General features: G+C 41.5%; 1 protein-coding gene across 9 annotated transcripts in view; it reads right to left on the bottom strand.

Annotated features, from left to right (window-relative positions):
• Positions 1–22887, bottom strand: part of STXBP5 (syntaxin binding protein 5) — a 503632-nt gene that overhangs the window by 251580 nt on the left and 229165 nt on the right. For all 9 annotated transcript variants that reach the window (XM_073672694.1, XM_073672695.1, XM_073672696.1 and 6 more), the window contains exons 6-7: positions 5964–6027; positions 2217–2300 (exon numbers count right to left, since the gene is read on the bottom strand). In XM_073672694.1, coding sequence (XP_073528795.1) covers positions 2217–2300; positions 5964–6027 — 148 coding nt within the window. The remainder of the gene's footprint in view (positions 1–2216; positions 2301–5963; positions 6028–22887) is intronic.

Below are 22887 nucleotides of genomic sequence, written 5' to 3'. Positions count from 1 at the left end.
TGCACATTGCCAGCAAGCTGATAATCAGTGGTGGGGGATCACACAGATTAGCCGGGATGTCTTGGAAGTGACACCTAGTCCACACTAGTGGTAATAATTTACTGCTGAGCAAGTGACACATCCTTGGAATCAGGCTCTCTGCCCTAAATTATGCATGAAGTTTTGACTAAAAAAAAATAAATTTTGAACTTTGGTCTCCTGCCTAAAAAAGCCCTACTGTTCAAATGTCCGTGCACGGGTATAAGAGGTTCCAGCGAGTGCCAAGAAACCGTTACTCGCTATTACTCCACCTCCACCAGTCTGAACTTATAAGAGGGTGACTGAGGCCACTTCATCTGAATTCTGACCATACCATCATCATGGTGCTAGAGATACCTGGATCCATCAGACTAGGCAATGGCATTGGCACGGACAAGCAATAGTACTTAAGTTGGTAGTTTGCCATTTATTATAAGGAATGAGGAGATGTGCATTTGGACACGTCAAAAATTACATAGGTTGAAAAGACACAGGTCCATGAAGTAAAACCTTTCTCCACCAGTTACACATTCTCTGTATTTTATATTTTATAGATTTATAACTCACAATGCCATGGAACGCAAACGTTGGATAAAGCTGCAATTTGCCTGTGTCTAATTAGATACATCTTGACATCCTCCTTTAACCCTTTCATTAAAGGGTTTTCCCATTACTTTTGAAATCTTCATTGCCCCAACTCTTGACAGCTTTCAATATACTTCAATGACATTCGCTGCTGCTAGCAGAGCAGCCGACAGCAGGTCATACAATCTACCGCTCCCATGCAGCTCCACTGTTCTGTTCAGTTTTGGTCGATCAGCCCTTATTCTGGGCTCTGGATGAAACTGGATGAGCATGTCACCCTCCTTATGATGGGGATAGGGCAACACCCTTTTGATTGAACCAGAATGAGTGTGACATATTCATCCAGAGCCCAGAAAAGATGCCGATCGAACAAAACCCGAACAGAAGGAAGGAGCTTCATGGAAACAATAGATAAGGTGACCCGCTGCACTTGTAGAAGCAGCACAGGTAATGGAAATTAATTGAACAGTTGTTCAAAGGTTTAGGACAAATTAAGTAATGGGAGACCCCTTTGAGCCATTTACATCTCTAGGATCCCTTTTTGGTGGATGTTTTTCTGCAAAAATATTCTAAAGACTATTATACCAGAAAACCGTACAAAGCTAAGCCTGCTATTTTTAAAAAAAATAGCTGTCCTAACCAGTGCTGTGGAGTCGGAGTCATGGAGTTAGAATCCGTGTCCATTTTGGTGGAGTCTGAGTTGGTATAAAATGGACCGACTCCTAAAATATATAATAAATTGGGTACAGTAGTACAATGCAGTATGTGCTGAATATTTTTTGATAAGAATTTGGGACCGTTATGAAATCTCCTATAAATGTCTGTTCTGTTTCTGATCTAAGGATTTAAGCTTTTAGTTTAGATGAATCTATGCTGCACTTTAAGTACATGCTCAGTAATAAAGCTCTTTCTCTACAGATCAGAGAAAAAAGGCGTTGGGAAGGAAAGACTGCACTCATCTCAGAACTGCTAGAGTGAACAGGAAAAGAGGATTAAGGCAAGTAAATAGCTTGATTATTTTATCATAATGGTGATGAGAAGCCTGATGTTACTATTTTACTACAGTAAATTTATCACTTAAAACATGAGCCATGTATGAGAGAATCAGAGTCGGAGTCAGGGAAATTGAGAAGTCGGAGTGGGTGGTTTGGATTACCGACTCTGCAGCACTGGTTGTAGCACCCTTAATCATTAACCACGCCTCGCTTGAAGTCAATCAAATAGTTACATTTTTCCTGCACTCCCCCTCACATATCTAGTTTCCATAAAGGGAAGCTCCAAATGTGAAACGGCAAGAGTCTCTAATATAATGGCTATTCTGTATTATACAAAGGTATATTCTTTCACTGGAGTAGTTCCTGGAGGTGTCACATTATATTCATGAAAAGGAAGCTTTGACTAGATCTTATTATTCAGTATAGTTATGCTGCGAGCTGTCAGCTACATCACAAGATGGAATTATAGGTGAAGATTCATTGAGTGGTAAATCATGTGAGTGAGATGCAGATTTAGATATTGTATTTTATTCACGCGGTTTTAGATTGTTAAATAGATTTCCTAAACAATACACCATTATTACTAATCCAGGACATAAGTGGACTTGAATCACATACCTCATCGTAGGTGTATCTGTAGTCCGCTCTTTTCGACTTGAGGTCCCATAATACTACTGTACCAGACTCATAACCAATTAGCAGCTGAAAGATAAAAAACGAAAATGTCAGATTTTACTGAAAACACGAAAAAGAGTTTGTGCTTATTTCTTTAATTTCAAAAAAGATAGCTTCAACTTTGTTTTGCATTGTCAATCCTTCCCATTCTCTGACATTAGATCAGTTATGGTAGGTGACTAAGACAGAAAAGATGGCAGAAAATAGTGTTTTCATCTCAAGCTCTTGGTCAAATTATCAAGATGTGCACAATCATATCAGTGTAGAGCAGATGTTCAAATTACACCGTGAAAGCCTTTAATTTGTAGTTAGTGGAGAAACTGCCATTGTCATTTACAACAGATGTCAGCACCGAGGGATATGGATGGTAAGAATTTTCCAAGAACAGAACTCTTTCACAGGAGAAGTAACGGCACTTTACTAGTTATGGTTGGCTTCGCTCTACATTATGATTAGTTTTCACCAACAGAGAGAATTGATAAGGAACAATTACGATTCTTGTAGCCATTAACGGAAACAGACAAGTAGATTATTCATTAAGATTCCCTGTCTACATAGACTTGTAATCACTATATAAAAGGCAAACCTAAAGTGGAGGCACATTTCCACCCTAGCTAGCTATACGCGTTTTGAAGGTTTGCCTGTTGATTGGTGGAGATCGGTCAGCTGGGACCTGCGCTCATTGGCAGAGCGGGGAGCTTTTATTCCCCTTAGAATGGAGCGGCAGTGAACATGTTTGAGCACTACTTCATTTATTAAGTGGCTCTATACTCTGCCTTTTCTGCTAGCCCCATAGAGAATGAAGGTGTGGTCAGGCCTGCAGCACTCTTTTGTAATGGGGAAAAGGTTCTACATCAGGGGAAAAAAAAAAAAAAAAAGTTCCTCAATCTCACCACCTGGCAGCAGCAAGGCGTGGGAACGCCGCTCCTCACCAGCACAAGGACCTCTGGTCCTACCACACTAGCATCTGACTTCTCTAAATCGTAGATCCTCCCAGGCAGACAACCTACGGAACCATAGTGGAGCTTTCTCTTGGGTCTCTTGCCATACCGTGGCACCTACCTAAAATACCAGGCATACATTTACACCTCATCAAAATAGCGAATTAATGAATAAGGCCTATGTTGTGGCCGAAACATCTACTTCACAAATTGTCGCCTTCACACCTATGCTTTGGTCTATTATCTCTTAAGCCTGTTAATAAATATACACTGCAATTAGCCTATGAGTGTGCGATGAATTAATGCTCTGCCTCAATCTCACTAGACAATCACTTAAAAAGTAAACTTTTTAAAGTACAAAAGATAATGGCAAGCAAAAATATATATATTTTGCAGGTTTTTTTTTTTTTTTATTTAAATCCACACAAATCTTAAAATCTTCTAAAATGTAATTCTTTCTTCAGAAAAGCCATGTATTCTTTCAAGCAGCTTGATGATATAAACACAAGGGATGATTTTTCAAAAGTCTTGTTCCCATGTTGCATTTTTGCCACGTTTTTTTCCTCCTACATTGTTTTTGCCACGGGAAAACTAGCGTCTTACAGTACCAGCAAAGTGAGTGAGATTTCTGAACTCTTATGCGCACACTATTTTGTTTTTCCTTGCAGATTTGAACCTTCAAAGTATTTTTTTCTCAAATATGCAGTATGACACTTCTTTGCATTTTTTTTATGACTAAACACTGAAACAAAGCAAAAAAAGCAAGTAAAAAACGTGCACATTTTACACAGTGGTTTTAGTATTTGCAGCAGATTTTTCTGCTACAAAAAACAATATCTGCACATAGCCTTAGGGTGACCACAGAGCCCTTGCGGACTACTTTTCATCTTCACAATCCGGTCTAACTCACACGTACTCATTTCTTATACAGCACAGAGGTGTCCTGCTAAAAATAATGGCCAGCTACGTAAAAACCAGAAGGGATGACATGTAATTGCAAAATGGTAGCTACAACAGCAAGACACATCCGGATAGGATCCTATGTCTTATGACGATATGTTGGTTTGAGCCAAAAATCTATAAATCAGACTCCAGAAAATATTTCTAGTGGTATGATGCCTTTCTCTTGTTTTCCATACCCCAGGTCTCTCCTTCTTATTTCCCACTTAGTAGTAGAGGTTTGATTGCAGAAATCCCACTAGGAAGGTCTGACTGCAGCAGAGGCAAAACTAATCCAAATGAGACAAACTAGTAACTCAAACCGTATTTAACCTCACCATAGCACATATGTACATGCAGTTTCTGAAGTAAGCTTGCTCCTCTAGCTTTGAAATACAATACTAACTATAGCATCGGCAAAACAGCTACCAAAATCAAACGCAACAGTGTGGTCTGGACATTACAGAGCCCGCAGATGGGGAAAGAGGGACTACTTTATGGGTGAATAGCGAAAAAACTTGGCACTCAGAAGAACAGAAATTTTATGTGTTTAATTGCTGCAGTCCGTAGAGGATTACAGACGTTTCAGTCTACACGACCTTCATCAGTGTACAGACAGCTGGGGACAGAAGTTAAATGAGGAGAGAAAGGACGCGATACTCTGAACCAGCGGTGGATGCCACACTCGTTGCCCTATTCAGTGCCCTTCCTGCTACTGCATCCCCCTATCCTGTTGGACACTGCGCCCTTTCTCTCCTCATTCAACTTATGTCTCCAGCAGTCTGTACACTGATGAAGGTAGTGTAGACTGAAACGTCTGTAGTCATCTATGGACTGCAATTCAATACATTAAATTTCTGTTCTTCTGAGTGCCAAGTTTTTTCGCTATTTGTAAGGTTTTGGACCCGGCTTGTGCACCTTATCCGAGTAGTGCTACGGTTTCCTTCATCATTATCTACTTTATAGGTGAAAACTGGGACAAGCATATGCTCAAGCTGAAGTCAATGTTGTTCGTCTGAGACTGTTGGGGCTCACACCCAGGCATGTATATTATGTCAGCATCGCATGCAGGGATGAGGGCATGTAATCAAAGAATAACATCGCTACACTTCTCTCAGTCATTGCCCCAAAAATCAGCTCTAAGGACCAAAATCTTCAGGTCTGACATGACAAAGTTCGAGCACTATTCGTCCAATTTACCCCTTGTAGCTAAATGAAGAATACTTAAGCAGATTAAGTAGAGAAGTTCAATGCTAAAGGTCACTGAACAAACTTATAACGTGCATTTTATGAGGCAGGCTACATAACAGTTTTTCAGTTCCGGTACCAAATCATGTCACTCATAAGTTTATTACGTTTAACTTCAGGATATAATAATTATTTATACTCCATTGTGAGCACTGCCTTTCTACAATACTTGGGTTCCTCTTCACAGAATGATAGATGAGCCACTTCATCCTGGCTGCAAGGTGACATCAATGACGAGGGTCATAGATCTTTCTTTGGCATGTTTTCTTCATCCTGGGACCCCAGGTACAGCTGCCATGCTACACTACAGGTCCTTAATAAGCATCGGAGATAAGGCCACAGTTTGCATGGCTTATGTTTTTGTCTTGCTCATTCTTTATAATCAGGTCTTTATTCTTTGGAAACGCTGACCTTTCCAGCCAGGAAAAGACTTGCTATCTGAAAAAATGTTGTGTTATTTATTGGGATAATAGATTTATTGAAAACATACTCTGACAATGAACTTTGGAATATTTTTCTACAAATAATGTTTCAACTAAACAAAAAATAAATTAACACCTACCTTTCCTTCATCCATTGGATTATCACTGATGTGGACGACTGGCCCTGGATGTGATTTGGATGACCTGGAAAAAAAAAATCTAAGTATTAATATTACTGTATATACCTTAGTAAAATAAAGTGGGGTGCAAATATTTTGATTTACAGGGGCCAAAATGTTGTAAAATCTTTGTTGGAATCGTTAAATAATTCCAATGAATGTACATCAATGAATCAGGGCAAACTTTGATAAATAGTTTGAGAGGAGAGGCGTTGTTCTTTTCAGGTCTAAAATGCAGTTTGTTTTGGTTTTACACAGCAAGCTTCCGTTTTCTTGAACTGCATGATAACACTTGCATGTGCGTAGATATGCAAAAAATATTAGCGTAAAAGTTATTTTAATTTTTACTTAATAAATCAATAGTACATGTGACTATAACCATCTTTGTAATACATCTTATCAGAGAAATCTGCTTCTTTCTCCACCAGGACTGATCATTAATTTTCAAAATTCAGTTCACAGGTAAAATCTGTATTCAGTGACAGCAGATTATTACATTACTGAGATAGGAGATGGCAGCTGCTACTAATAAGATTCTATATATACGGGAGGAAGAACAAGAGGTAAAGCTCATCCCTTCTTTGGTCTACGTAGAATTTTCAGTAGCAACTGATATCTCAGTAATGTAACAATCTGTCTTCACTGAATGCACACATTTCTCTGAAAAAAAGTATTTTTTATTTCATGTGTAGTACTGACTTATAAAATAAACATTAGAACAACTGTTACTCTAAATTTAAGTATTTTTTAAATTTGCAAATGGTTAAACTTTGGAACTTTTCCAGATTTCCAACTACCCCAAAGTTGCCATTAACAGAAACTGCTTTTAATTTTTCCCTCAAAGTAAGATAATTTGACAATGTAAAAAGTGTGCCAGATATTTTCAGAGGAAGAGTAGTGACCAAAGAAATTCAGCCAATCTGTGCAAAGGGAAAAAAAAGCACACATGGAAAGCTCGTCTTTGCAAAACAATGATCATGCAGAAGATCAGCAAGTGAGCCACCATTGTCAGCTCTGAAATAGTATGACAGCAAAAATATTAAAGGGGTTGATTTTATTTTCAATGGTGCCAACATATTCCACAGCACTTTACAAGTATCTGAGCTCAAGATATTGATGACCTATGTGTAGCTAGATCATGAATATCTGATTTGTGTGGGACTGACACCCAACTTTACTACCAATCAGCTGTATTCAACAATGTCAGCAGCCGATGAATTGAGCAAAACAGTACAGATCTGTTCACTTTGTAACAGCCATTTATAGGTCCTGTAGATGAACATTTATTGAAAACAGGAGCCAAGCAGCAGTACCTGAGAACAGTCACTACACAGTGAAAGGAGAGGTGGTGTTTGGATCGGATCACTGTTTACATGTGGTCGGCATTGAAAACAGCAGATTAGTGAATGTGTAAGGTGTCGGATATCCGACGACCGGATATTGATGACCTATTTTAAAGGATAGGACATCAATATCTCAAATACAAAAGAAACCTTCAAAATAAGAGTTTAGATGATTTAGGTTTCATGATAGACAAGTGACAGAATATTCACTTGTCTCGCAGTAAGACTTCATCCCATTCAAACAAGCAACATTCACATTTAAGTCAGAACTCACCTCTGCTAAACAGGACTACTACACAACCTCATATCTTTATAACACAACACAAAATGTTATTTAACTCCCTCCTCCACCCATCTTTGCCCACTCCGACCTCCCTCATCTCTGCAAAAGACTTTACTAATCAAAGACCTGGTTGATCCTGTTTTTGAAATGTGCAGCAACCATGACAACCCCTATGTATAACAGACCATTGCTATTCCTTTATAACCTTCCTCCCCCACCATAACTGAAGGAGAAATTATTCAACTTCTCTCCACATCACACCACCATTTATGCACCTGATCTGATCCCATCCCACCTCATCCCCAACCCATCTCTTCAACCTATCATTAACTTCTGGTACCTTCCGTTGTGCTTTTAAACAGGCCACAATCACACCTATCAAGAAGAAACCACCTCTCGACCCAACCTCTACATCCAGCAATCGTCCCATATTGCTACTTCCGTTCGACTTCAAAATGCTCAAACAGCATGTCCACACTGAAATTTTATCCCACCTCTCACCTAACTCGCTCTACGACAACCTAAAATGCAGCTTCTGAACCACCAACTCCACTGAAACTGCCCTAATCAAAATTATTAATGACTTATTTACCGCCAAAACTGACAATTCTCTATACTCTTCCTTCTAGACTCGTCCTCTGCCTTTGACAGTCAACCACTCCTTCCTACTACAGATCCTCTCTTCTCTTAAGATCAAAGAGCTTGCAGTCTCCTGGACATCATCATACCTTTCTAACTGCACATTCCATTACCACCTACTCAGCCCACCCTCTCTCTGTTGGTGTCCCTCAAAGCTTTAACTTGGGACTCCAACTCTTCTCGATTTATAACTTTGGCCTGGGACAAATTCTCATGTCTTCCAGTACCACCTATACACTGATGACACGCAGATCTACCTCTCTGACCCAGACGTCACTTCTCTGTTGCCCAGAATCCCAGAATTTATCAGTCATATCCTCCTCCTTTTCATCACGCTACTTAAAACTCTATGTGGACAAAACCAAACTCATCATCTTTCCCCTATCCCACCTAATTCCCCTACCTGATCTATCACAATAAATGACATTGCGCATTCCCCAGTACCAGAAGTGTGCTGCCTCAGAGTAACCCTTGCCTTTACCTTGTCCTTCAAACCGAACATCCAACCTCTTGCCACCAACTCAAAAATATATCCAGAATCCGCCCTTTCCTCAACTGCAATATCTTTCCTCTGTTGCCTCCCTGATAACAGTCTTGCACCAATCCAGTCAATCCTTCTTAACTCTGCTTCCCGACTAATTCACCTCTCTCCCTTCTGCAAATCCCTTCATTGGCTTCCAATTCCCCAATGTATCCAGTTCAAGCCACTAACATTGACCTACAAAGCCATCCATAATCGGTCTCTTCCATATATCTCTGAACTAATCTCCTAATATCTTTCCATAAGTTATCTCCAGTCCTCCCCAAATCTCCTCCTCTCCTACACACTTATACGCTTCTCACCCAAACGCTTCCAAAACTTCACTCGAATATCCTCCATCCTCTGGAATTCTGTGCCCCATCACGTCCGACTATCTACCACATTTGGAACTTTCAGATGAAACTTGAAAACCCATCTCCAAAAACACTTACAGCCTGCAATGACCCCATTGCTACCTAGTCATCACAAAGCTTCTGCAACCCCATTTCCTTCCCCATTACCCTATAGACTAAGTCCGCAAGGACAGGTTCTTCTCCCTTCTGTACCAATCTGTCACTGTTCGTTTGTCCATTGTAATTTGTATTTGTGCATTGTATATAACCCATTTTAACATGTACAGCAGCATGGAATCAACGGTGCTCTAAAAATAATAATAGTAATTTCAGAAAGAGGGCTATGCTTATCGCTGACAGAAGAGGCATAAAACAGCTGTGGGTCTCCTTTGAATTACTCTTTGCTCAACAGACATTATGATAAATCAGTTTTCTCACAGAGAACTCCTGCCTTATATACCCTGTAAGTGTGTATAAATTTCACAAAGGTGGGTCCTCAACTTAGGAGTGCCCCCATGAGCCAGAGTAAAGGGTGACTGACAAAGCCTTTCAATTGTACAAAATACAATGAATAGGCAGAAGCTACTTCCCCCAGTGATCATTGCTGACATCTAGGGGTTATATGAGGTAGTGCCTTCAACCACCAAACACAATCACAAGGGCCAACAGTTACAGTTATATGAAAAAGTTGGGGCACCCCTATTAATCTTAAGCTTAATGTTTTATAAAAATTGGTGTTTTTGCAACAGCTATTTCAGTTTGATATATGTAATAACTGTTGGACACAGTAATGTTTCTGCCTTGAAATGAGGTTTATTGTACTAACAGAAAATGTGCAATCTGCATTCAAACAAAATTTGACAGGTGCATAAGTATGGGCACCCTTATCATTTTCTTGTTTTAAATACTCCTACCTACTTTTTATTGACTTACTAAAGCACTTTTTTTGGTTTTGTAACCTCATTGAGCTTTGAACTTCATAGCCAGGTGTATGCAATCATGAGAAAAGCTACTTAAAGTGGCCACTTGCAAGTTGTTCTCCTGTTTGAATCTCCTCTGAAGAGTGGCATCATGGGCTCTTCAAAACAACTGTCAAATGATCTGAAAACAAAGATTATTCAACATAGTTGTTCAGGGGAAGGATACAAAAAGCTGTCTCAGAGATTTAACCTGTCAGTTTCCACTGTGAGGAACATAGTAAGGAAATGGAAGAACACAGGGACAGTTCTTGTTAAGGCCAGAAGTGGCAGGCCAAGGAAAACATCAGAAAGGCAGAGAAGAATAGTGAGATCAGTCAAGGACAATCCTCAGACCACCTCCAGAGAGCTGCAGCATCAACTTGCTGCAGATGGTGTCACTGTGCATCGGTCAACTATACAACGCACTTTGCACAAGGAGAAGCTGTATGGGAGAGTGATGCGAAAGAAGCAGTTTCTGCAAGCACGCCACAAACCGAGTCGGCTGAGGTATGCAAAAGCACATTTGGAGAAGCCAATTTCTTTTTGGAAGAAGGTCCTGTGGACTGATGAAACCAAGATTGAGTTGTTTGGTCATACAAAAAGGTGTTATGCATGGCGGCAAAAAAACACAGCATTCCATGAAAAACACTTGCTACCCACAGTAAAATTTGGTGGAGGTTTCATCATGCTTTGGGGCTGTGTGGCCAATGCCGGCACCGGGAATCTTGTTAAAGTTGAGGGACGCATGGATTCCACTCAGTATCAGCAGATTCTTGACAATAATGTTTAAGAATCAGTGATAAAGTTGAAGTTACGCAGGGGATGGATCTTTCAGCAAGACAATGATCCAAAACACCGCTCCAAATCTACTCAGGTATTCATGCAGAGGAACAATTACAATGTTCTGAAATGGCCATCCCAGTCCCCAGACCTGAATATCATTGAACATCTGTGGGATCATTTGAAGAGGGCTGTCCATGCTCGGCGACCATCAAACTTAACTGAACTGGAATTGTTTTGTAAAGAGGAATGGTCAAAAATACCTTCATCCTGGATCCAGGAACTCATTAAAAGCTACAGGAAGCGACTAGAGGCTGTTATTTTTGCAAAAGGAGGATCTACTAAATATTAATGTCACTTTTCTGGTGAGGTGCCCATACTTATGCATCTGTCAAATTTTGTTTGCATGCAGATTGCACATTTTCTGTAAGTACAATAAACCTCATTTCAAGACAGAAACATTACTGTGTCCAACAGTTATTACATATATCAAACTGAAATAGCTGTTGCAAAAACACCAATTTTTAAAAAACATTAAGCTTAAGATTAATAGGGGTGCCCAAACTGTTTCATATAACTGTAGGTATGGCAGTCAGAAGACCCCAGGACTGTCATGTGGATTGTTATATTGCAAGCCTCAGGAATGGACTAGCAGAAGCCTGTTCATTTTCCCCACACAGGTAATGATGCACAGGTCTTCTAACAAACTGTTTGCTAAAAGTAAAATTCATAAGATATTCGCAAGACAAAAAAAACACAACATAAAATGTAATTGTTTCTATTGATCATATTTGTAAAATCATAACTGTTACCAGACTTTCTGATGAAACAGATCAACTAGTTGGTAGTTTACAACCTGCTCATAGTTTCAAACTTTTCATATTCAGTAATATATATGGGATATGAGGTCTGTGAATCCAAAATCCTGCTGCCTTCAGCACACTCCTCATACTGCTTCCACAACTCATGAGGTACAGCTTCTCCCTTCACAGACACTAATGCTGATCAGTTACAGCCTGCCATGTGAGCTTTATCCTCATCCACACTGTATGGAGAGTCTAAGGGGTAAACTTTCTCCTTATGGAAAGTGCCAATCTAGTGTAAGGAGACTTACAGGATATGCAATGCTCATAAGGAATTTAAATATGTAAGAGGATATGAAGTCTAGTGCCACCTATTGAATGTACCAATCCTAAATCAATATCAACCCATTATTGAGCCTTGCACATAACTTATAAGCCAAATCAGAAACTTACTCTGAAGACTTATATGTCTATATACACACACATACTGGGACAACTGGCCTAGTGCCCATTTATATGCATGAATATACATAAAGTATGCAGACAAATTGTGCCAAATGGTGGCAAAAATGAGTGATAGAGACCTGGAAAGGTAAAAACCGGAACCCCAATGCACATTTTGTGTTACTGCCTGGAGGATACTAATGCAAAATGCACATTGGGGTTCCGGTCCTTACGTTCCCAGGTCCTTCAGGTCTCTATCAGTCATTTTGACCACCATTTATGTATGTTCATACATATAGATAGACAGTAAGCCACCTAGCCCATTATTTATATATGTGTATATAGACATATACGAGTGTACATTATTCTTAGAATTCTTAGAGTGATCAAGTGACATCAAGTCTCACCTGATGACGATGAAAATGCCTGTTCGCATATTCTCTGTAGGCGCTGCCTTCTTATAATTGGGCAGGGTCATAAAAGGAAAAAGGAAAATGCCAAGAGAAAAATCTGTTACAGCCCCACCTGGTGGAAGGGGAAAATTGCATATTGGGCACTCTAAAGTTAGGAAGCAAATATCTCTAGAGCAGAGAGGAGAGGAGGGTTAATCAGTGCATCAGTCCCTTTTTAGTGAGGTATACAATTTAAAAAAAAGAAGAAGCAAATAACCCCCAGATAACCCTTGGAGTACTAGTCCAATTAGTCTGACAACCCAGGATCAGTAAATACAAAAAGTTTTACAGTATGGCTGCAGGTAGTGGAAGTCCTATTAATCAGTATAGAACATCAGGTACATTTTGTAAGCGTGTCACAAAGCAGTTTACGGTTTGATCTACCAGTGAAGCAAGATGCATCTTACTCAAGCTTATGTAAACCACGCAGGCAGTCACACCTGCATTTTCACAACACAAGGGAGGTGGAAGGAAAGAGGTAACATTTCCCTTCCTGTTTGGCTGTGGTTATAAAAACAAGGACTGGTAATGGTTACACAGAAAAGGTATCATAACATTTACTCTACATAGCCACAAGCCATATAAAGCAATAATAATCCCACTGCAGGTTATGGTAAGCATCGATCACAGTAAATGCAGATGTACTGCAAATGAAAGGCTTCAAAAGGTCAAAACTAAAATTAAGTTGCATAACTTCATTCTACTTTATCCAATGTCACCCTCATATCAACCATAGGAGCATGGCTTCACTATGACTTGTGGAGAAGGGTCATGGGAAGGACCTGAGGATATCTTACTCCCAATGTTGCAGATATTTAGGGGCCACGTTAAAATATATGAATTTGGGGTTTTTAGTGACAGATATAGGTTCTATAGACATGATAGCATTTTCAACATTGTGGTGCAGAGCCGAACACGACACATTACCTTGCACTGCGGCCTACCCATTAGGCCAGAATTAATTTTGGCCATGTGGATAAAGTTGTGAATGTCATGTCTCAGATGCATAGAAAGCTAAACTTGTGATAGGAAGTATGGCATTAATCATTAATATCTACCACCTGGGGCCCCAAGAGGAGCAGATGGCTTTAAGATTGGTACCAAATATAGAGATACTCAGAGACCAAATCTTATTTACTGGCCCCCATCTGAGGTCACCTGGGAAGGTAGGCGAGATTGGTAGGTACCTTCTAAAAGCAGGCTCTGGCCTAGAACCCATATTCAGCTCTGGAAGATACAGCATGCTGTAAGGACTATGCCATTTTCTAAATAGAGCGCTCCCCTTCGTAAGATCTGTGCCATTCCTATGACAACAGGTCTAGTAACTTTTTATTTAACCCCTTTTATTTTCATGTGATTGTATATATTGCATTGTCTTGGCTCCTTTGTAACATCTCTTGAATATTTTTTTTTATAAGCACTGCCTAATTGTTGGATTAAATATATAAAATGTAATCACTTCTTTCCTCTTGCTCTATAAACCGCACCCCTGAAGTCACATGAGGCTCAACGTTACCAGTAACGGGCATCCAATTGGACTGTAACAAATGATTGAAGACAACTAGTTTTTCTTTGGTTATTGAGGAGCTTTGCACCGACCGTATAGAAGTATATATACACCCATGTGTTGGATTCAATGGGATGGTTGCTGGTCAAGTGTGTTACTATACATTCACGGAGAAAGCGCCCAATAACCTGCCTAATAGCAATAGTAGCCATTGCCTCATCTATTAATCATCAGCATATTTTGTGATTGTCCTGACAGCCAACTATATCAACTTAAAGCAATTCATGATGTGAACTTAACCCTCAACTGGTGAGGTGGGGTTTGCCACACCCCAGGGAATTTTTGTTCGGCTGCCATTCTTTGAAAAATGCTGGTATGAGGATACGTGTCTCACTAGCTTCCATCCATTTGTGGCTGTCAAAAATTTGTTATACTCATGTGTAATCAATCGCCTATAAGAAAAAGATTAAAACAAACGTGATTTTTGCATTTTCTGTAAAAATAAGAGATTTCTAAACACTGGGGTATTGTAAACCTCACATCACCAGTTGTGTGACAACAACCCCACCTCACCAGTTGAGGGTTAAAGTGGATTTTTTGGCCCACAGGCAGGTAATTGGCAAATAAGTCTTAAATATAATGTTCGTCGGCGATCATTAGCTCATGTAAACACGCAGATGAACATGCAATACTCATTTGTTGGCCAATCGGATAGTTTATGCTAACATGAAAATCACTTGTCGGCAGCACATCACTCCGTGTAAACAGGGAATGTGCAGCCAACAATATGTATGCTGTATCACAACAGCAACTGCACCTATGATCCTCTCTCCATACAGTCTGCCTTTGCATAGAAGAGCAGCGCTCATTTATGGGCAGAAATGCTGGTCTAAATGCAGCTTTTGATAGTACCATCATTAACCCTATCCTAACGGCAAAGCATAATGAGCCAAACAGTTCGGCCGAAACACCATCTACCATGGTAAACAATTGACATAGGATTGTGCTGTAATGACATTGCAAGCAACCAAGGCCCTATAAAACATTACTGTTTTTCTGTAGCTTAAAGGGGTTTTCCCACAAACAAAAGTTCATTTTAATCAATAGATCTTGGGATAATAACTTCCACAATTGGATGTATTTAAATAAAATGTCCCTGAGCTGAGATAATCTTATAAATGTGCCCCTGCTGTGTACTGTGTAATGGCTGTGTCTGACCGTACAGGGACATGATCTGATCATACCACATCTCCTGGGCAGGGGAGGAAGCAAAAGAGAATACAGAAAAGACAGTGGGGATCACAGCTGATTCTTTATTTGAAGTAAAACATTGTTTAAAAACAGGCAGGGAAATGATTTATCTCACAAAGAATCCGCTGTGATCCCGTGCTGTAATGTCTGTATACTCTTTTCCTTCCTCCCCTGCCCAGGAGATGTGGTATGTTCAGACCATGTTCCTGTACGGTCAGACACAGCCATTACACAGTACACAGCAGGGGCACATTTATAAGATTATCTCAGCGCAGGAACATTTAAATATATTCAATTGTGGAACTTATTATCATTCCAAGATCTATTGAATAAAATGTACTTTTGTTAGTGGGAAAACCCCTTTAAGGATTTTCATTCTCTGAAACCAAAAGGCTGAGCCAAATGATTAATAACAGCCCATAATAATCCCCCCATCAAACTTTATTATACTAATTATATCATTCAGCAGAAGAAATTCTCCTGTAAACCCAGATCCAGCCAATGTTATCCCAAATGGTCAAATGCAACTCTCCAGTAGTGTTGAGCCACCCCCCTAGTGTTCGGGTTCGGTTCGGTTCGTCGAACACCGGGATGTTCGAGGAACTGTTCGTCGAACACCGTTAAAACCAATGGCAGGCAAACAAAAACACATAGAAACACATAGAAAACACCTGCAAAGGTGTCCAAAAGCTGACAAACTGCTCAGAAGACACTCTCTTTAAAAAAGCCGGCCGGCAAATTCAGCAGCGGCATACACCGGTACCCGACAATTTAGACAAGAAGGAATAGAGCATCACACATAGATTAGATAGATAGAAACATGTCAGTCACACATATAAACATATAAGAAGCACAGTGACAGTGTTGGTTACTGCACTTGTCATTTAGTGTAAAGGATTTATTAAAAAAAATATTAGTGTTTTCATGCACCGTCTCTTTAAAAAAGCCGGCCGGCAATTCAGCATCTGTACCCGACAATTTATAACAGACAGAATAGAGCTTCACACATAGATTAGATAGATAGAAACATGTCAGTCACATATATATGAAGTACAGTGATAGTGTTGCTTACTGTATTTGTCATTTAGTGTAAAGGATTTATTTAAAAAAATAATAGTGTTTTCATGCACTGTCTCTTTAAAAAAGCCGGCCGGCAATTCAGTATCTGTACCCGACAATTTATAACAGACAGAATAGAGCTTCACACATAGATTAGATAGATAGAAACATGTCAGTCACATATATATGAAGTACAGTGATAGTGTTGCTTACTGTATTTGTCATTTAGTGTAAAGGATTTATTTAAAAAAATAATAGTGTTTTCATGCACCGTCTCTTTAAAAAAGCCGGCCGGCAATTCAGCAGCGGTACCCGACAATTTAGAACAGAAAGATAGAGCATCACACATAGATTAGATAGATAGAAACATGTCAGTCACATATATATGAAGTACAGTGATAGTGTTGGTTACTGTACTTGTCATTTAGTATTAAAATAAAGGATTTATTATTAAAAAAATTGGCGTGGGGTTCCCCTTAATTTTAGGCTCTAGCGGAGGTTAAGCAGACGGCTGGGGCAGATGTTTGAAGCCTGGGAAGGGGGTAATACCCACGGAGCTTCCCAGGCTACTAATATCAGCCCCCAGCCTAATACATAGCCTTTACTAGCTATTAAAATGGGGGACCCCCCAAAAAAAATGACGTGGGGTCCCCCCTAATTTAATAGCTAGCAAAGGCTAGGCAGACAGCTGGGGGCTGATATTAATAGCCCAGGAAGGGAGCCATGAATATTGGCCCCCTCCCAGGCTAGAAACACCAGCCGTCAGCCGCCCCAGAAATGGCGCATTCATAGGATGCGCCAATTCTGGCACTTAGCCTCGCTCTTCCACGCTGCCCTGGTGCGGTGGCAGGGGGTAATAGGGCTGGGGTTGATGTCAGCTTATAATGCCAGCTGACATCAAGCCCAGGTTAGTAATGGAGAGGCGTCTATAAGACACCCCCATTACTAACCCCATAGTCAAAGTTAAAAAAAACACAAACACCCAGAATAAAGTCCTTTAATTGAAATAAAGACACAATTCTTTATTGTTCTAAATTAAACCATACTTACCATCACGCCCATTCCAGCTGAAGCCAACGATCTCCTGCAATAAAAGAAAAATAATAAACCAACCTCATCCTTACCTTTCCATGGTTCCCACGACAGCTTCAGCTCTGCTACATCGAGATGACAGGCTGGACCGCAGCAGAACGCTGCCATCCAGCCTCTCATCCCGCAGACACTGAGAAGCGCAGGCTTGCTTGCGCTGCTCAGCGTCTCTCTGTGACGACATCCAGATGAGCCGAGTTCATGTCCAATGAACTCGGCTCACCTCATGCACGTCACTGACAGCGTGGGAAAATTCTCACGCTGAAGCGCTGATTGCAGGAGAATTTTCCCACGCTGTCAGTGACGTGCAGGAGGTGAGCTGAGTTCATTGGACATGAGCTCACCTCATGCACATCACTGACAGCGTGGGAGAATTCTCCTGCACTCAGCACTTCAGCGTGAGAATTTTCCCACGCTGTCAGTGACGTGCATGAGGTGAGCCGAGTTCATTGGACATGACCTCGGCTCATCTGGATGCCGTCACAGCGAGACAGTGAGGAGCGCAAGCATGCCTGCGCTTCTCAGTGTCTGCGGGATGACAGGCTGGATGGCAGCGTTCTGCTGCGGTCCAGCCAGTCATCTCGATGTAGCAGAGCTGAAGCTGTCGTGGGAACCATGGAAAGGTAAGGATGAGGTTGGTTTATTATTTTTCTTTTATTGCAGGAGATCGTTGGCTTCAGCTGGAATGGGTGTGATGGTAAGTATGGTTTAATTTAGAACAATAAAGAATTGTGTCTTTATTTCAATTAAAGGACTTTATTCTGGGTGTTGTGTTTTTTTTAAATACTTTACTAGAAATTCATGGCGGTCATGTCTAATACTGGCGTGACCCCATGAATTTTGGGCTTGGGGCCAGCTGATAATACCAAGCTGGCCCTAACCCCTTTATTACCCAGTGAGCCACCGCACCAGGGCCCTGGATGAGTTGGGTACAGCGCCAGAAGATGGCGCTTCTATGAACGCGCCATTTTCCGGGGTGGCTGCGGACTGCAATTTGTAGCGGGGGGGGGCCCAGAAAGCTTGGGCCTCCCTGCGCTGCAGATTCCAGCCGCCAGCTGCCTAGTTGTACCTGGCTGGACACAAAAATAGGGCGAAGCCCCACGTACTTTTTTTTTAATTATTTCATGAAATTCATGAAATAATTAAGAAAAAAAGGGCTTCCCTATATTGTTGTGTCCGGCCAGGTATAAATAGGCAGCTGGTGGATGGGGGCAGCCCGTTCCTGCCTGCTGTACCTGGCTGGACACAAATATAGTGCGAAGCCCCACTTCAATTTTTTTTAATTATTTCATGAAATTCATGAAATAATTAAGAAAAAAAGGGCTTCCCTATATTGTTGTGTCCGGCCAGGTACAAATAGGCAGCTGGTGGATGGGGGCAGCCCGTTCCTGCCTGCTGTACCTGGCTGGACACAAATATAGTGCGAAGCCCCACTTCAATTTTTTTTAATTATTTCATGAAATTCATGAAATAATTAAGAAAAAAAGGGCTTCCCTATATTGTTGTGTCCGGCCAGGTACAAATAGGCAGCTGGTGGATGGGGGCAGCCCGTTCCTGCCTGCTGTACCTGGCTGGACACAAATATAGTGCGAAGCCCCACTTCAATTTTTTTAAATTATTTCAGGAAATTCATGAAATAATTTAAAAAAAATTGACGTGGGGCTTCGCACTATATTTGTGTCCAGCCAGGTACAGCAGGCAGGAACGGGCTGCCCCCAACCACCAGCTGCCTATTTGTACCTGGCTGGACACAACAATATAGGGAAGCCCTTTTTTTCTTAATTATTTCATGAAATAATTTAAAGAAAATTTACGTGGGGCTTCGCCCTGTTTTTGTGTCCAGCCAGGTACAACTAGGCAGCTGGGGGCTGGAATCCGCAGCGCAGGGAGGCCCAAGCTTTCTGGGCCACCCCCGCTGCAAATTGCAGTCCGCAGCCACCCCGGAAAATGGCGCGTTCATAGAAGCGCCACCTTCTGGCGCTGTACCCAACTCATCCAGGGCCCTGATGCGGTGGCTCACTGGGTAATAAAGGGGTTAGGGCCAGCTTGGCATTATCAGCTGGCCCTAAGCCCGAAATTCATGGGGTCACGCCAATATTAGACATGACCACCATGAATTTCTAGTAAAGAATTTAAAAAAAACACAACACCCAGAAAAAAGTCCTTTAATTGAAATAAACACACAATTCTTTATTGTTCTAAATTAAACCATACTTACCATCACGCCCATTCCAGCTGAAGCCAACGATCTCCTGAAATAAAAGAAAAATAATAAAGCAACATCATCCTTACCTTTCCATGGTTCCCATGACAGCTTCAGCTCTGCTACATCGAGATGACAGGCTGGACCGCAGCAGAACGCTGCCATCCAGTCTGTCATCCCGCAGACACTGAGAAGCGCAGGCTTGCTTGCGCTCCACAGTGTCTCTCTGTGAGGGCATCCAGATGAGCCGAGTTAATGTCCAATGAACTCGGCTCACCTCATGCACGTCACTGACAGCGTGGGAAAATTCTCCTGCACTCAGCGCTTCAGCGTGGGAGAATTCTCACACTGAAGCGCTGAGTGCAGGAGAATTCTCCCACGCTGTCAGTGACGTGCAGGAGGTGAGCTGAGTTCATTGGACATGAGCTCACCTTATGCACGTCACTGACAGCGTGGGAAAATTCTCCTGCACTCAGCGCTTCAGCTTGAGAATTTTCCCACGCTGTCAGTGACGTGAATGAGGTGAGCCGAGTTCATTGGACATGAACTCGGCTCATCTGGATGTCGTCACAGAGAGACGCTGAGCAGCGCAAGCAAGCCTGCGCTTCTCAGTGTCTGCGGGATGAGAGGCTGGATGGCAGCGTTCTGCTGCGGTCCAGCCTGTCATCTCGATGTAGCAGAGCTGAAGCTGTCGTGGGAACCATGGAAAGGTAAGGATGAGGTTGCTTTATTATTTTTCTTTTATTGCAGGAGATCGTTGGCTTCAGCTGGAATGGGCGTGACGGTAAGTATGGTTTAATTTAGAACAATAAAGGATTGTGTCTTTATTTCAATTAAAGGACTTTATTCTGGGTGTTTGTGTTTTTTTTAACTTTGACTATGGGGTTAGTAATGGGGGTGTCTTATAGACGCCTCTCCATTACTAACCTGGGCTTGATGTCAGCTGGCATTATAAGCTGACATCAACCCCAACCCTATTACCCCCTGCCACCGCACCAGGGCAGCGTGGAAGAGCGAGGCTAAGTGCCAGAATTGGCGCATCCTATGAATGCGCCATTTCTGGGGCGGCTGACGGCTGGTGTTTCTAGCCTGGGAGGGGGCCAATATTCATGGCTCCCTTCCTGGGCTATTAATATCAGCCCCCAGCTGTCTGCCTAGCCTTTGCTAGCTATTAAATTAGGGGGGACCCCACGTCATTTTTTTGGGGGGGTCCCCCATTTTAATAGCTAGTAAAGGCTATGTATTCAGCTGGGGGCTGATATTAGTAGCCTGGGAAGCTCCGTGGGTATTACCCCCTTCCCAGGCTTCAAACATCTGCCCCAGCCGTCTGCTTAACCTCCGCTAGAGCCTAAAATTAAGGGGAACCCCACGCCAATTTTTTTAATAATAAATCCTTTATTTTAATACTAAATGACAAGTACAGTAACCAACACTATCACTGTACTTCATATATATGTGACTGACATGTTTCTATCTATCTAATCTATGTGTGAAGCTCTATTCTGTCTGTTATAAATTGTCGGGTACCGCTGCTGAATTGCCGGCCGGCTTTTTTAAAGAGACGGTGCATGAAAACACTATTATTTTTTTGGATAAATCCTTTACGCTAAATGACAAGTACAGTAAGCAGCACTTTCACTGTACTTCGTATATATGTGGCTGACATGTTTATATCTATCTAATCTATGTGTGAAGCTCTATTCTTTCGGTTCTAAATTGTCGGGTACAGGTGTATGCCGCTGCTGAATTGCCGGCTTTTCATGTTTCACTGTTGGCACTGTTCCCATCGATTTGGGCAATCACTGTAATGCCACAACCACCATGGCTGTGGCATTACAGTGAGTGGCAGACAATCCATGCAGGACACGCTTTTGGTGCACGAACAGTTATCGAACATAACCTCGAACAGCCGAATTTTTTGCAAATCGTTCGGGTTCGTCGAACAACTCGAACACCGCCCAAAACAGCTCGAATTTGAGATTGGCGAACAGTTCTAGTCGAACACCGCTCATCTCTACTCTCCAGAGCTCAGCGGCTTTATTATGGATTTCGAGTTAAAATTTTGAGTACCAGATTGGCAATAAACACAACTCATGAAGGCAAGAGACGACAACACATTGATGGGGTTTCTAAAGGCAGTTTATAGGGAACCTATGAAGCATTTACCCAGGAAACTAGAAGCACAGAATAGGGCAGGGTAACATTTCCAACAATACCTATTCCGCTAACATGTAGCGCTCAGTTACAGTAAAATTTGTCTTTTATCCAATGCAATTAAGCTCACCAGTACACGCAGGGGTGCATTTGTGCATTTTCCGGCTGAACAATCTTTATTTTACAATTTCAGCACTTCTTGTGGACCAGAAAACTAATGTTAGCTCATGACTTATGGCATGAAATGACAGTGCCACTGTTAAAATTGCAATAGCTGCAGCACAAATGTCCAACCCAAAATAAGAAGTGTTCCCCAAACAGTTTATATTGACATCAATTACTGTTCACAGAGGCGCTCACTTTTTGTTTGGTGCATACTTAAGGCCCCCCATACAGAGAAAAAACTGAGGAAGAAGCAGAAAATGGATCATTTTTGGGGGCCTCCTAACTCTGCCTTGTCAGATGTGGGGGAAAGCAGGTTTTGTCATTTTCAATTTAAAATGTCCCATCTTTTTAACTTCATGAATATAAGCTGCTGCCAGCGGCTGATAACCTTTAGGCCGGTTTCACATCCGTGTATCACTAATTAGGTACGCACCGTGATGCACAGCCTCACAGCAGGTCTCCTTACCCAAACTTTACATGTCCAAGAGGCTGTTTAGTTTGGGTCATGAGACCGCAGCCAGTTTGTGCGTACGGACTGTGAAACACGGATGTGTCAAGCCAGCCTCAGGCCAATTTCATAGGAAGCCATCTGACATATTTGTTAAGCACAGAGAAAACAATCCATAGAAAAACAGCAATAATATGACTACATAAAACAGATGTTGGAAGTCAATGATGCAAGGTATCAGTGGTAACAACTGAGCCGCCAAGATTCTTCGTATATGCTAGCTGCTCCATGATTTATACGCTCTTCAGATGTACACTATGTCCAAATTACAACGGCAAGCGTGGATCTAAAAAATGAATCATTTAATCACATTGACTCTGAATGATAATAGCATGCTGCCGCTAGACACATTTATACAGTGAGGCATTAAAGA

Source organism: Phyllobates terribilis, unplaced genomic scaffold (assembly GCF_046119375.1).
Source record: "Phyllobates terribilis strain yellow unplaced genomic scaffold, ASM4611937v1 Scaffold_3__8_contigs__length_932513732, whole genome shotgun sequence".
Taxonomy (NCBI): Eukaryota; Metazoa; Chordata; class Amphibia; order Anura; family Dendrobatidae; genus Phyllobates; species Phyllobates terribilis.
Note: the sequence above shows the minus strand (reverse complement) of the source record. Positions and strands in the feature narration are given on the sequence as shown.